Source organism: Leptopilina heterotoma, unplaced genomic scaffold (genome assembly GCF_015476425.1).
Source record: "Leptopilina heterotoma isolate Lh14 unplaced genomic scaffold, ASM1547642v1 Lhet_9, whole genome shotgun sequence".
NCBI lineage: Eukaryota > Metazoa > Arthropoda > Insecta > Hymenoptera > Figitidae > Leptopilina > Leptopilina heterotoma.
The window spans coordinates 1,327,024-1,342,798 of NW_025111193.1; the positions used below are offsets into that span (position 1 = coordinate 1,327,024).

At 24.5% G+C, this 15,775-nt stretch overlaps 3 protein-coding genes across 3 annotated transcripts; 1 reads left to right on the forward strand and 2 right to left on the reverse strand.

Annotated features, from left to right (window-relative positions):
• Nucleotides 1-889: 889 nt before the first annotated feature.
• On the reverse strand, nt 890-8,235 carry LOC122511733 (guanine nucleotide-binding protein subunit beta-5). Its single transcript, XM_043627172.1, has 6 exons — nt 7,856-8,235; nt 7,408-7,648; nt 5,954-6,090; nt 4,405-4,523; nt 1,829-2,186; nt 890-1,605 (listed from the first exon to the last, which is right to left on the reverse strand). The coding sequence occupies exons 2-6, from the start codon at nt 7,520-7,522 to the stop codon at nt 1,276-1,278; spliced, it is 1,059 nt and encodes a 352-aa protein (XP_043483107.1). The 5' UTR covers nt 7,523-7,648; nt 7,856-8,235; the 3' UTR covers nt 890-1,275.
• A 1,568-nt stretch (nt 8,236-9,803) lies between these two features.
• Nucleotides 9,804-11,508, forward strand: LOC122511717 (transcription initiation factor TFIID subunit 10). The gene is made up of 4 exons (XM_043627139.1): nt 9,804-9,967; nt 10,329-10,466; nt 10,771-10,835; nt 10,920-11,508. The coding sequence occupies exons 2-4, from the start codon at nt 10,356-10,358 to the stop codon at nt 11,119-11,121; spliced, it is 378 nt and encodes a 125-aa protein (XP_043483074.1). The 5' UTR covers nt 9,804-9,967; nt 10,329-10,355; the 3' UTR covers nt 11,122-11,508.
• A 135-nt stretch (nt 11,509-11,643) lies between these two features.
• LOC122511716 lies at nt 11,644-15,679 on the reverse strand. The gene is made up of 5 exons (XM_043627138.1): nt 15,425-15,679; nt 14,994-15,099; nt 14,629-14,844; nt 11,951-12,154; nt 11,644-11,766 (listed from the first exon to the last, which is right to left on the reverse strand). Exons 1-5 carry the CDS (start codon nt 15,571-15,573, stop codon nt 11,710-11,712), a joined length of 732 nt encoding a protein of 243 aa, XP_043483073.1. The 5' UTR covers nt 15,574-15,679; the 3' UTR covers nt 11,644-11,709.
• Between the last annotated feature and the right edge of the window lie 96 nt (nt 15,680-15,775).

Below are 15,775 nucleotides of genomic sequence, written 5' to 3' on the forward strand. Positions count from 1 at the left end.
ATCGTTAACTTTTATTAAAATAAAAAATATTGAAAATAATTTAATTCCTGTTAAAAATTCTATCATTTCTGAAAATAACTGAATTTTTGCGAAAAACTTTATCAAAATTTTTGAAAATAATTAAATTCTTTTTAAGAATTTTATTAGAATTTTTTTGAATTGTTTCTAAGAATTTTATTTAAATTTATGAGAAAAATATTTTTATTTTAATTATTAGTAAATTAAATATTAGATGAGTGCAAAGCTTGTAAACAGAAAAAATGTATTTACTTTTATTTATTAATTTACAAAGATAAACGAGACGAATAAGAAATAAATAGAAAAAAATAGAAAAAATGTAGATTTTCAATTTTTTAAGTAATTAATTAATTTTCTTGTAAATAAATAAAAATAAATACATTTTTTTTGTCTTTAGAAAAATGAAAAAAATCAGAACAGAAAACCAAAAATAAAATCTTTTTAATCGATTCTAAATTTGATCTAATTTTCAATTTATGAAAACTTTAATTGCTTCTACAATTTCTCTTTAAATAATAAAAAACCCAGTTAGTTAATTAATTGATATGATTGATTGGTTTTAAAATCCATTTAAAATTGCATCAGCCCCAAATTTGAGCAATAAAAATTTCAATTTATCCAAATTTAAATCCTTTTAAAGTATTTTATTTAAAATACGAGTATTAAATTTAATATTTATATTTAATTCAGTCAATTATTATTATAATTAAAGAAGAAAATTAATAACCAACGAAATATAAACTGTGGGACTTGAAAAATCATAGAAAGTTATGATTAATGTTTCGATTGTAAAAGTGGCATAATTAAAAAAAATTACTAAAACCGAAGAGGGGATAAAATTGAAAAAAAATGGAATAATTAAAATAGTCGATCACGTTCTCTAAATTTTTATTTTCCATTTGTAATCTCAACAGGGATAATTTCTCTGACCAGTATAATTTAGGGCCAGCCTAACACAATTTCCTCAAATCTAAAACGACACATGGGAAAAGTCTAACAGTTAATTCATTACCTAATACGCATCTACAATGTTTTTTATTTTTCTTTTTTTTTATTCATTACTTTTACTTAGGTATATATCGACTAGTAACAATATCAATGATTTCTTGAAATACCGCGTTTGGTAAAATTTTCTTTTTTTTTATTGTAAATACTGCGTTTAAATATCATTTCTTTTTTGTGCTATTTTGAGAAATAATAATCAAATATTGTGCACAGAGAAAAGGGCGGATATAGAAATATGATGTGATTTGAAAATTAAGCCCAGACACGAAGAGTTGTGTCCCAACTTCCGGTAGACAATGCGGTTCCATCGGGAGAAACACGGAGACAAGAGACTCGATTCTCGTGTCCGTATAGAAGAGCAACACGTTGACATTTCAATGTGTCCCAAACGTTCACGGTATAATCATTATAACCAGCGAACAACAGACGTCCGCTAACACTGAGATCAACGGCGTTTGCTCCAAAAATAATGCTCTCTTTTGCGTAAACTGCAACTTCCTTATCGGCCCGAAGATCAAAGAGGCGACAGGTTGCGTCGTCCGAACCTGTTGCCACCGCGTCGCCGCTAGGATGGAAGCGCACCTAAAATTACAATCAATTAAAGTTAATAGATATTACTTTATTAATAATAAAATAATATTAATTCATTAAAATAATAAATTCAAAATAATAAATTAAAATAATTAATTAAATTTCTGTAATTAAAAGGAATTTTTTAAACTAATATTTTAATTAATTTAAGTAATTTGTGTTTAAAAAATTATTGAAACGATATTATATATTTTCTTTAGACGAAATTGAATACCGAATTGACATCGGACTGATGTCCCTCAAAACTCTGAACGCATTGTCCACTCCGCATATCCCAGATGAAGACCATTTTGTCGCAACTTCCTGACACAAATGTATTGCCCGTTTCGCTGGGCGACAAATCAATGGACATCACGCTGTCCGAATGTCCGTGGAAATTTTGCAAAAGCTGTCCACTCTCAACGTCCCAAAGAGCACAAGTACTATCGCCACTTCCAGTCAACACTTGCTGATCGCTATTTGGAAATGCACAACAAGACATATACGACGTATGAGTTCCAACTGTTTTCTTTCTCGCCGATACATCGTCCTCAAGACTCAAAGGATAAACCGTGACTTTGTTGTCCAGGCCCCTAAAATAAAGGAGAAAATAAATAATTTAATCCCCTAAAAGTTAAACAAAATTTTCAATTTCTTTATTTTTTCTACTGTAAATAATCGTAATCTTCTGAAATTCGTTTCTTTTTCAAAGTAAATTTTTTTGAAATAATTTTGCGTCGCTATGAGAAAGAAATTATTTATACAGTTTCTAAATATAAAATTTATGTTTTTAATTTTTTATTGCAATAATTTTACGTCGCTATGAGAAAGAAATTATTTATCAGGGTTGCCACAAAAATTTTATTTTATTTTTCCCTGACTTTTTCCTGATTTCCAGACAAAAATTTGACTTTTTCCCTAACCCTGAAGAATATTCTGATTCACTTCAAAAATTATTAGATACTCAAAAAAATGTTCTATTACATTTATTTACGAATTTCTTTAATTGTAAAATATAAAATTATTCGAAAACATCAATAACTTCTTTTTAAAATAAATATTTAATCATTATTATTTTTCTATACATAAATTCAAATTTTCAAAGATTTTAATTTTAAACCTTTTTCAAAATTCAATTATTTCTAGAAATTCACACTATACCTAATGCTTTTAATATTCAATTATCATTTAAAATTTTAAGTGAAATAATTTTTTAATCAATTTGTAATAGAAAATTTTTCGAGAATTCAATTATTTAAATACAAAAATAAAAAAATATATAATATAAAATAATTTATTATATGAGACAAAACATCATAACAAACTTATAAAAATAAATTATTTTTTAAAATAATTGAATATTTCTAAAAATTGAATTTTTATGAAGAATTTTATCAAAATTTTTTTTAAATAATTGAATTCTTTCGGCGAATTTTAACAAAAATTTTAAGAATAAATGCAATTTTCTATCATTCTATTTAAAATTGTATAAATAAAAATTGAAATTCTGCGGAAGAATTAAAAAAAATTTTTTTTTAAATAATTCAAATCTCGAGAAAAAATTTATTATTTATGAAAATAATTGATTTCTTGCGAAGAATTTTATTCCAATTTTTTTAAATAATTGAATTCTTAAGAAGAATTGTATTGAAAATAATTGAATTATATAGGAAAATTTTTATTAAAATTGCAATTTTATTAACTAAATCTTGTAAAGAATTTTGTCAAAATTTTTTTAAATAATAGAATTTTTAAAAGAATTTTATTTAAATTTTTCTAAATAATTGAATTTCTTAGAACCACATTCTCTGAATATATTTGAATTCATTCGAGAAACTTCATTAAAAAATTAAAAATAATTGAATTAGTGTGAAGAAATTTATAAAGAATTAGTAAGTAATTGAATTCCTGTGAAATTTATATTAAAATTTTGTTTAAAAATAATTGAATTCGAAAGGATATTTTTACCCGTATACACATGAAATAAATAAATTCTTTTGGAAAATTTTATTAAAATAGTAGATATTAAAAATAATTGAAATGAGGAAAGTTTTTGAAAATAATTGAAATTTTGCCAAGAATTTTATTAAATTTTTTGCAAATAATTGAATTTCGGAGAAGAATTTTATTATTTATAAAAATAATTGAAATTTTGACGAGAATTTAAAAAATCTTTTGAAAATAATTGAATTTCTGTAATCAGTTGTTCTTAAAATTTTTATTAAAATTCATAAAAATTGATATTTTCTAAAATTTCAAATTTAAACCTTTGAAGTTCATCTAATTATGAAGATTGTAACCGCAACTCTTTTGAAATCAAATTAATTTTGAAATTTTTAAGTAAAATTGTTTATTAAATAATTTCTAAGTAATAATTTCATGGTAGTTGTTCAAGAATTAAGTTATTTAAAAAGAAATTATTGTCAGAAATAGAAAAAATTAAAGGGTTTGTATTAGACTTCTTGGCAATTTCATAGTTTATAAGGTAAGCAAAAAAGACAAAAATTCAGAATTTTCCTATAAATTCTGAATTTTTGTCTTTTTTGCTGACTTTTCCCTGATTTCCCTGACCTGTGGCAACCCTGTTTATACAGTTTCTGAATATAAAATTTATGTTTTTAATTTTTTTTCCCAATAATTTGGCGTCACAATAAAAAAAATTATTTATAAACAGTTTCTAAATATAAAATTTTAGTTTGTAATTTTTATTGCAATTAGTAAATACTAAATAATATTTTTAATAAAAAAATTCGTTCATTCGGACGTTAAAAATTTGAACATTACAATCATTTTACTGTAAGAAATATTTACCCGCAAGCCACTAGCATTCCACTGGGAGCATAAGCGCAAGCTATGACCCAAGTTGTCTGCATTGTAACTGCATGCTCTTTATTGGTGGTAAAAGCATCCCATATGATCATTTTGCCATCCTGAAATAGAAGAAATAAAAAATTATTCACATAAACTAATTTATTTTGGATATTTTTTAATTCAAATTAATACACACACCTTTATACATTTTTTTACTATAAAAAAAATAATTTAATCCACACTTACTTTATTAAAAAAAAAAATAGTCCGAATTGTCTTCTAAATACTTGTGCGTACATATTAGCAAAAACAAAATCACATGCTTTCAATAAAAGCAACACTGCTAAAAAAAATTTTAATCAAAACGCAAAAATTAGGGAGAATGCAAGAAAAAGAGTGCATCACTTTTTACACATTTTACGTCTCTTGTTTGCTACACTTATTCATTCTAATTTAATTAATTAGTTTATTTTAATTTATATTAAAATATAAAATATATTTTTTATATTAAAATATAAAAAAAAATATTTTTTTACATTAAAATATAAATAATAGATAAAATTCGGTGCTTGTATTCTTCTTCCATTTTTGCAAATAGAAAAAGACGAATTAGAAATATTTAATTTTATATTTAACATTTAATTTTTTAATAAAAAATTTTTGACGAATTAAAAATATTAATGTAACCACTTCTGCAATTTTCAATTTTCAACAACATTTATGATCAACGATTGAAAAGAAAAATTTTGCTATCGACGAAAACAATAAAATATTTTTATAAAAGATATACAAGAATTTAAATAGGAAAATATTTGTTATTCTTCTCCGTCAGTTTTTCAATTTTTTTATGCTTTTACTAATTTTTTTCTAGGCAATTTTCGAGAAATTTTAACATTTTTTATACAAAAATTTAAATAAAAAAAATATTTTTTCATTTTCAACCGTCAGTTTTCCAATTATTTTTACTGTGAATTTCAAACGTATTTTACTTAAAAATATTGATAGTTAAATAGCTCAAAAAAATGTTCCAACAATACTGAAAGTTCATTCATTTAAATACTGAAAATTTCAATACTGAAAATTCATTTATTTCTTTCCCAAATTTAAATTGTCTTCGAATAATATTGCGTAATGTTTTAAAAAAATAATGTATTAAGTTTCAAAGTGTTTAAATTTAATTTTTTATTGCGATTAGTAATTTTATTTTTGCAAGTATTTAATTGAAAAAATAATCCATTCATTTACACGTTCGGGATTTACGAAAGAACAAAAAAGTAAAATAGCTAAAGTTTAGAAACAGCCAAAAAAGGGATAAAAATTAGGCAATGCAGGTAAATTAACATAAAAGAAGATTTCAAAAGCAATCAAGGAAGCAATTCAGGCAGGAAAAAAAAATTTGCAGGCGTTTTTTTTTCTAAAAGCGGTATAAAGAAATAAAGAAAGCAACTCAAGCAGAAAAAATTGCGAATGCTTTCTAAAAAAAAAAGAAATTTACATTCGAACAGTAAAACATTTATATCAAAAAATTATTAAAATTCGTATCAAGTACCTGCGATGAAGAAACAATGTGTCTCTTATCTGGTGACCAATCAGAGCAAAGTACCTTCGCCTGATGTCCCTTTAATACTCTCCTAGGTTTCACATTAATACAGTTTATAGCCTCAAGTCTGTCAGCAACAGTTGCGACTATAATAATAATTATTTTTCTCAAAAACAATTTTTTTTGTTACTATTTACTATCTCATTATTATGAAAAATTATTTTTTTCAATAAGAAAATATTGATTCACATAATTTTTATTAAATTTAATAATAATTACACGTTCAAAGCCGAAAGGCATGAACTACACTACCGTCGGGAATTATCGGTACGGCTGCATGCGCACGGCCCAAAAACATACCAATCTTTAAATCACGTTTTTTTTGTAAATACAAATGTCAGAAAATTAACAAATATAGCATTCGAAAGATTATTAAATTCTACGATTAATAATACATAACTGAAAATTTTAATAATTTATACAAAGATTGCAGCAATCGACAAATTTGACAAAAAAATTTAAAAAATAAAATTTTATTGGAAATTTTTTCAACCCCTGCACATTTTTTAAAAATTGTAGAAAAAATTTGAAACTTATATAGGTGTGATCATTCAAATCTCATCTTTAATTTAAGACCAAAAGAGTTCAAAAATCTTAATCGGTTAGCGAGATATCATTATAAACGGCAGAGCATTTCCAGCCAAAAACCGTTCAAAATCGACTAATTCACTGCATTTGTTAAAAAACATGCTCGGACGTTTATAATGATATCTCACGAACCGAATAAGATTCTTGAATTCTTTTGGTCTTAAATTAAAGATGAGACTTGAATGATCACACCTATATATGTTTAAAATTTTTTCTATAATTTTTAAAAAATGTGCAGGGGTTGAAAAAATTTCCAAAAAAATTTTATTTTTTAAATTTTTTTGTCAAATTTGTTGATTGTTGCAATCTTTGTATAAATTATTACAATTTTCGGTTATGTATCATTAATCGTAAAATTTAATAATCTTTAGAATGGTATATTTGTTAATTTTTTGACATTTGCATTTACAAAAAAATCCTGATTTAATGATTGGTATGTTTTTGGGCCGTGCCATTTTACTTAAATGTTACTTGATATTTAAGTTTAAATATAGATAATATTAATTATTTACTATAATTAATTCAAATATTAATATTAATATTAATAATTAATAATATTAATATAATTAATATTATATTTAAATAATAATAATTATTAATTCGATAAGATAGAAATTAATTACCGAATTTGTAAACTAAAATTTGCAAAAATCAAATTTTAGATCAATAATGAAACTTAAATCGATTAAAATTTGGATAAATTGAATGATTAAATTATAGTTTAATAAGTACCTATTAAAGATTCTTTAAATTATTTTCATAAAAATAAACTTAAATCTCGCCGATAATACTAAAGAGTGGAAAAATCTACTCACGAGTAACGTCGTTTAACTTCTGCCTCTCATCCTCGAGACGAATTTTTAATGTCTCCGCCTCCTTCACGAGCTTCTCAATATGCTCCAATTCCGTTGCTGAGTCCATACTTTTCATTGATAATTCTTTTCTCGAAAATTTCTATGTCCCTTTAAATTTAGATCATTTCCGCCAACTTATTGATTCATTTCTCACTAACAATTTCTGGGAATTAACTCCGTCTCCATTATAAATTCAGCATCTCTGTAAATAGAAATATATTTTCAACTTTAAAAACAATATAAAGTATATAATCAAATTATTAAAGTTCATTTTATCAAATTTTGAACTTTTAGAACTTTTTAGCAAAATTTAGCAATCAAAATGTTTTGCAAAGAAACCTGTAAGAATATTAGATTAGGTTAGGTTTTCATTTTGTCAATAAAGCGTATAAGAACCATAAGAACACACCTTTGGCAAATTTTTGGATTTTCAACCTTTGATAATTTAAGGTTGAAAAAAGATTTTTCGGATAATCGATAAATTATTGTAAAAAGCTCCATCACCGAATTGATGTAGTTGAACTTGATCTGAGTATATTAGTCATTCTGCGAGAGATCTCTGATTCCTTCTTTTGCTTAACACGCACAGGAATAAACACGACGAACACTCAACTGACTTTCATGTTTCGATTATTTGTTTTCTAAAGCAATTATTCTTTTCCACGGTTGTTCTAATCACTTGTTACACGCGTTCAATTGTATTTAACAACATTTCCGAAAGAATAAACTTTTTCTCCAAACGTTTTCTCAATGCAAGTCCGCCATTTTGAGTTTGACTTCAGGGCCTCAGGGTTGGGTTAGTTCTAGTACAGAGCAGGGAGACGGGTTCAGGGTTGCGCAGTTACGCGTAACTCGAGGTTTTCTGGGGTGCTACCCTCTGTACCAAAAACATAAGTTCGAATGCTCATTATGCCGAATTTACAATTTAGAAATGACCAGATACGCGAATCCTCAATAACCTAAATTGTATATTGAATGAAATTCAAAAGTAGGGAATAATCATTTGATATATTCTGCATATGGAGAATATTATTTTAAACTAATTCTTTTTTTCCACAATTTGAAATTATTGCAATTTTTATTTTTGGAATTTCCACTTTACCTACATTTTAATAGATCGAAACGTAAAATATCAGAATTGACATTTAATTGAAATATGATGGAGAATAAATATATATTCACTGAATAAAAAGATTAAATAATTATTAAATGTTTGAATTTAATAAAAACATATTGTTCAAAAGTTACAGTGCGAATTGTACAGAATATATATTAATAAGAAATATAATTTGGCAGAATGTCGATTCGATCGATTTTATATTTGCAAGAAATTCAATTTGACAGAATATCAATTTATAAGAAACACGTTTTCGTAGAACTTTAACTTGTCAGAATTGTAATTTTGTAGAATATTAATATTGGCAAATCTAATTTTGGTAGAAATCTGCTTTATCAGAATGATCACATGTTCGAATCCTCAAAAGTTAGAATTCCATTTTTACCGAAAATGGATTCCACATAAATATTTGGCGCAAATTTTAAAATCGACCAATCAGAAATCAGAATTTTAAAATTTGCGCGAAATATTTATGTGGAATCCATTTTCGGTAAAAATGGAATTCTAACTTTTGAGGATTCGAACATGTGATCATTCTGATAAAGCAGATTTCTACCAAAATTAGATTTGCCAATATTAATATTCTACAAAATTACAATTCTGACAAGTTAAAGTTCTACGAAAACGTGTTTCTTATAAATTGATATTCTGTCAAATTGAATTTCTTGCAAATATAAAATCGATCGAATCGACATTCTGCCAAATTATATTTCTTATTAATATATATTCTGTACAATTCGCACTGTAACTTTTGAACAATATGTTTTTATTAAATTCAAACATTTAATAATTATTTAATCTTTTTATTCAGTGAATATATATTTATTCTCCATCATATTTCAATTAAATGTCAATTCTGATATTTTACGTTTCGATCTATTAAAATGTAGGTAAAGTGGAAATTCCAAAAATAAAAATTGCAATAATTTCAAATTGTGGAAAAAAAGAATTAGTTTAAAATAATATTCTCCATATGCAGAATATATCAAATGATTATTCCCTACTTTTGAATTTCATTCAATATACAATTTAGGTTATTGAGGATTCGCGTATCTGGTCATTTCTAAATTGTAAATTCGGCATAATGAGCATTCGAACTTATGTTTTTGGTACAGAGAGTAGCACCCCAGGTTTTCTACGTATATGTTAAGAATTCGGCGAATCATCGCGAACTAAGAGTTACGTTATTAAAGGTAACGCGGCTCGTAACAATATTGACAGGTGGCGATGCTCTGAGTTAAATCTACCTACCCTACCCATACGTGCTAAAGTGAGATTACAAGAAAGAAATTGACAAATGTTTATCTTTTCGCTTTGTAATTAAAATAATTTAATAACATCTACCAGAATAATCGATTCAACAAAATTTCATCACTTTCATCTAGTCGATATTTACTTTTTAAGGCAAGTAGCAAATTATAACTATAATTTTCGCATAACAACTTTAACATATAAGAACATTTTGACACGACTTAGTTTTTCACGTTTTTCACTTTCTAATAAAGAAAAATACTCAGTTTATTAAAATTTAAATATAGTGTTTATTATCATCAACTAATTATTATTTTCGTTTTGCATAAGTTTTCACAAAAAAATAACATTTGTAGGTTAGGATTTCTCTAAGTGCAAATGCTGCAATACATTTTATTGAATGTAAATATGTTTTTATTTACGTTCAATAAATTGCATATTTATGGGAATTTTCTCGAAAAATGAATTCAACATTACGAGTAATTTGATATTAATGATTATTCTCTGATTTTAGGAATTTAATTCCAATAAGTAGTTGAGAATGGAAGAAAATAACGAAAAAGAGTCAACTTTCGTTCAGGAAGAACCAACGACAACTGCTGGTCAACCTTTATCTGATTTTCTCCTTCAATTAGAAGATTACACACCAACGGTATTTTTATTTCAATCTTTTATTTAATTTCTATTCGCTAAAAGTTCTTATTTATTGAACTCAAGTTTACAACGTAAAATCTGATCATTTTCTAAGTAACAATTTTGAAAATCGTCAGGTTCGACGTAAAATTTAGTTTTAATTCTTATTTATATTAAATTATAAATTAAATTCTTATTTATATTAAAATAAGTAAAATGAATAATTAAATATATTAAAATAAAATTGTAAAATTTGTAAAAGTAAATTAATATATGAATTTTTTAGTTAGTGTTGTTATTTTAAAACGAAAAATTTCTCGCAGCTTCCTGACTCGATTACGGAACATTATTTGCGTACTGGAGGATTCAATACGACAGATGCAAGAATGTATGTATTTAAAAATTGTTTTAAAATTGTTCTGAATTTTTTTTCGTATTATTAATTTGTCAATTAAAAATTTGCCAATTACAGTGTACGTCTAGTGTCTTTGGCAGCGCAAAAATTCATCTCCGAGATATCAAATGACGCTCTTCAGCATTGTAAAACAAGAGGGGCGAATTTAAACACTAAAACCAAAATAAAAGATCGTCGTTATACATTAACAATGGAAGATTTAACACCTGCAGTCGCAGAATATGGAATTATTGTCAAGAAACCTCATTATTTCGTTTAATCTTCTTTTCTTAATTAATAAATTAATTAGGAAATAAATATTAAGAAATAAAAATTAATTAAGAAATAAAAAAATTAATTAAGAATTAAGAAATGAAAATATTAACTAAGAATTAAGAAATTAAATAAAATAATTAGCTCCCGTGAAAAATAAAAATTGTATCGATTATTTTATTTTCTACTAAAATCCGATTAAAAGCAACTATTTTATTTACACAAGAATTTTTTATTTACTTTAATAATATATATTATGCAAATATTTATACGAATTTCGAGACACTTCAATTAGAAAAAATAGAGTATGTTATAAAAATCTTAGAAGTATTTTCATAAAGCTCACAAGTAAGCTGTGTACTTTTCTTTCCAATAAAAACTTGATTCTACATAATTATTTCTGTTAACTCTATAATAGAAAATTATCACATATTAATATATACTTTATACAAAATTAAATATGTATAAATTTCAAACGTTATTTCATTCATGTCAAAAACACTTGTTGAATAAAAATCAGCCTTTTTTGCATATATTTTTTCACATCTTAAGTATATGGTATACTAATGATTAGAATTAATCAACAGAGATGAAATTAAATCCTCTCGTAACTGTCTTCTTTGCAACCGCTACAAAGAAACATACATCCAATCTGTAAGAGAATAAGAATAATAATAATTAACAGAAGAGAATATTTATGAGTGATAAATATGATTGGCCTATAAATGCCAAATAGGGAAGGAATAAATTCAATAATTTAAATTAGAATCAAATAAATTAGACAATTGAGAGAAACAAGAAGGAATTTCAGAGAAGAAAATAATTAACAAATTTACTTTGAATTGTCGTCCTAATGTACACCAAAATTCATGATTTGGCAACATTTCCCAACCAGTTGCTCCTCGTAGGAATTTCAAGGCAAGAGCGCCACCGATAAAATAAATTCCACCAAATACTAGCAAGAGTATAAAAAATACCGAACCACCGGACAAACCTTCGCTCTCATGTTTACATAAATGTGGCGAGAACAATATCAAATTCTAAAAAAGAATTTTTTCCATTAAAAAAAGAAATTTTTCAGATTAAAAAATTTTCTTTAATAAAAAACATTTTTGGAATTAAGAAACCTATTTTAAAACACACAGCAGGGCTCGAAGCAGTGAAAGTATTTAAAAATACGGACTTTACGGACCAAAAATTAAAAATTGCGGACTATTTACGGACCAAGTGACAAAAATAGAATCAGTCCGAATCAAATAAGAGAACATTTTACTTAATACCTATAAATTCAATTTTTCATAACTATAAAACATGAAGAAATCGATAACTCCGAGTCTTCGACTCGAAGTCATCGATTTCTTCATATTTTATAATAATTAATAATAATTATTAATAACAATAACTTATAATAATTAAAATCATTATCAACTCAATTATTATTTTTAAGAATTTTTATCTAAAATTCTTCTTTATATCGATTATTTTTAATAATTTTCGAAAAAGTTCTTGACAATTTTCAAATTCATTTCTTTACAATATTCAATTTTACGAAGTTTCAATTATTCGTGAATTCTTTAATTAAATAAATATTAGAAAATAGAAACTAAAAATAATATTAAAAAAACTCAATTAAACTTTTTAAAAAAAAATTAATTACGAAATTCAATTATTTTTTAATATTTACGCTATATTGCTTGTAATATTCAATTATCATCTAAAATTTTAACTGAAATTCATTTTTATGAAATGAAAATCAATTTTTATTAGAAAATTCTACTAGAATTCAATTATTTAAATACAAATTTAAATGCAAAATTGCAAATAAATAATTTATTGAATAATTATTCAATAAATAATTTATTTGCATCTTTAAGAATAATTACAACGTTTCTTAAAATTCAATTCCCATAAAAAATCGTTGTCAACAAATTTTTAAATAATTGGATTCTATCAACGAATTTTAATAAAATTTTTAAGAATAATTACATTTTTCGAGAAATTCAATTAAAATTGTATTCAAAATAATTGAAATTCTGCATTGAATTTTATTATTTATTAAAATAATAAATTGAATTCTTGGCAAGAATTTTATTAAAATTTTCAAAAATAATTAAATTCTTGTAAAAAATTAACAGGAATTCAATTATTTTTAAAAATTTTAATAAAATTCTTGGCATAAATTAAAAATAACAAAATTCTTAGCAGATCTTTCATTACTTTCAGAAATTTTAATAAAATTTTTCGCAAGAATTTAAATATTTTCGTAAAATAATAAAAATCTATGAAGAGATTCAATTATTTTCAAAAGTCTTAATAAAATTCTTCGCAAGAATTCAATTATTTTCAAAAATATCAGAATTTTAGCAGGAATTCAAACATTTTAAAAAATTTTGATAAAACTTTTTTTGGTAGAAATTCAATTATTTTTAAGACAATTTTAAAAAAATGTCTCAATAAAATTCAATTATTTTTAAAATTTTAATGAAATTCTTTGAAATAATTCAATTATTATAATCTAGGATTTTAACTGAAATCTATTTTTAAATCATTGTATATGAGAAAATTCTACCAGAATTCAATTATTTAAATACAAAAATAAATAATTTATTGAATAATTGAATGTTTCTTGGAATTCAATTCCTATTAAAAATTTTGTCAACAAATTTTTAAATAATTAAATTCTTTGGACGAATTTTAATAAAATTTTTTAAAATTTTCTCGAGGAAATCGATTAAAATTCTATTGAAAATAATTGAAATTTTTCAATGAATTTTATTATAATTTTTGAAAATAATTGAATTTTATTACTTTAGAAAATAATTGAATTCGTGTGATAAATATATAGTTAATTATGAAAATAATTGAAATTTTTTAATGAATTTTATTAAATTTTCTGAAAATAATTGAATTTTGTCGAAGAATTTTGCTATTTATTTATAAAGATAATTGAAATTTTGCAATGGATTTTATTAAAATTTTTAAAAATAATTGAATATTATTACTTTAGAAAATAATTGAATTCGTGTGATAAATATTGTTAATTATGAAAATAATTGAAATTTTTTAATAAATTTCATTAAAATTTTTGAAAATAATTGAATTTTGTCGAAGAATTTTGCTATTTATTTATAAAGATAATTGAGATGTTGACCATTTTTTTTTTAGATTTTTTGAAAATAATTGAATTTCGGAGAAGAATTTTAATATTTCTAAAGATAATTGAAATTTTGACGAGAATTTAAAAAAATTTTTGAACATAATTGAATTTTTGCGAAGAATTTTATTACTTTTAAAAATAATTGGCTTTCTGCAATCATTTGTAATTTCTCTAAAATTCTCAAAATTATATCGTCTAATTTACGAACTTTTCATCCTTTTTGAATGAAATTACGGACTTTACGGACCTTTTTTCAAAAAAACGGACTTTTACGGACTTCAAGCAAAGTTACGGACTTTTTCAGGATTTACAGACCTACTTCGAGCCCTGACACAGCGATTAAGAGAATCGACTTACGGTAATTGAAGAATTCTGTGATTGAACATCAGGCTTAAGTGCCGTAGAACAACTGGAGCAGCATATTAAATTGATATTCGTTATATTTTGCTTGTGTCTGAACACCAGCATAAGAATTTTTTCATAATTTGTTTCCAATTCCAATTTACTTTCAGCAACAGTTCCTAAACTCATCGGCCCCTTTTGCGAGGGATCATTTTTATTCCAGCTGCACAGCTGAAAAAATATCAATTTCCTGCATTCAATTTTCTCCAAGACAAAATTAATTATTGATATTTTAGTAAAAGAGTCATTGAACAACAGAGATAACAAATTTTTAATCTCTTTTATCAAAAAAAAATTCGATAAATAGAGGAAATTCTTACAGATACTGGACTTTGACATCCATCGTCAATTGTCACATTCGACAGGGAAACATCCTTACATGGTTGAAACCAGAATGACCGATTGTCAAAACTAAGTTGTAATGGTCTGCAATAAAAATACAAATTATAGCGCAAAGCGAGACTAAAATACAGAAAAAATATATTATACTAAATATATTATAGTACGAATAGTACTTAATATTTATAGTACAAAAAAACATGAAATTTTTGTTAACAAGTACTATTTTCCGAAAGCAAATAATGTACACAAAGGTTTATTATTATTCTTCCCGGTAATTTAGATCAAAAGAACAAGATACAAATGTCAAGAAAATCGTACAGTCCTTTTGTTATAAATTTCCTGAAATTATTAACAAACGATTGCGTAATGCATTTTTAGGGAAAATGTCCCGAAAAAAAAGAATACTAACCCTTGTTTTGATAGACTAGAAAAATCGTATCCAGAACCGTCAGGTAGAGAACACGAGCAAGGACTATTTTGTATACATTGTGAAGTCACTTGGGAACATATTATAACTAGAATAATTGTGTATTGAACAAAATTTACGTACAAATCCATATTTGACGAATTTCAAAATTATCTAATGATATTCTCATTTTACGCCTTTAAATCTGACAGTCTGATATAGTTTCGTTTTCGTTATTTTTTTTCTGTGACATTACCGACCAAGGACAAGTTAGTAGTATCAATAATTCACAGATGGCTTCCTTTTTGCAATTTAAAGATACATTTTCATTGGCTGATAAATTTTTGCGAATTT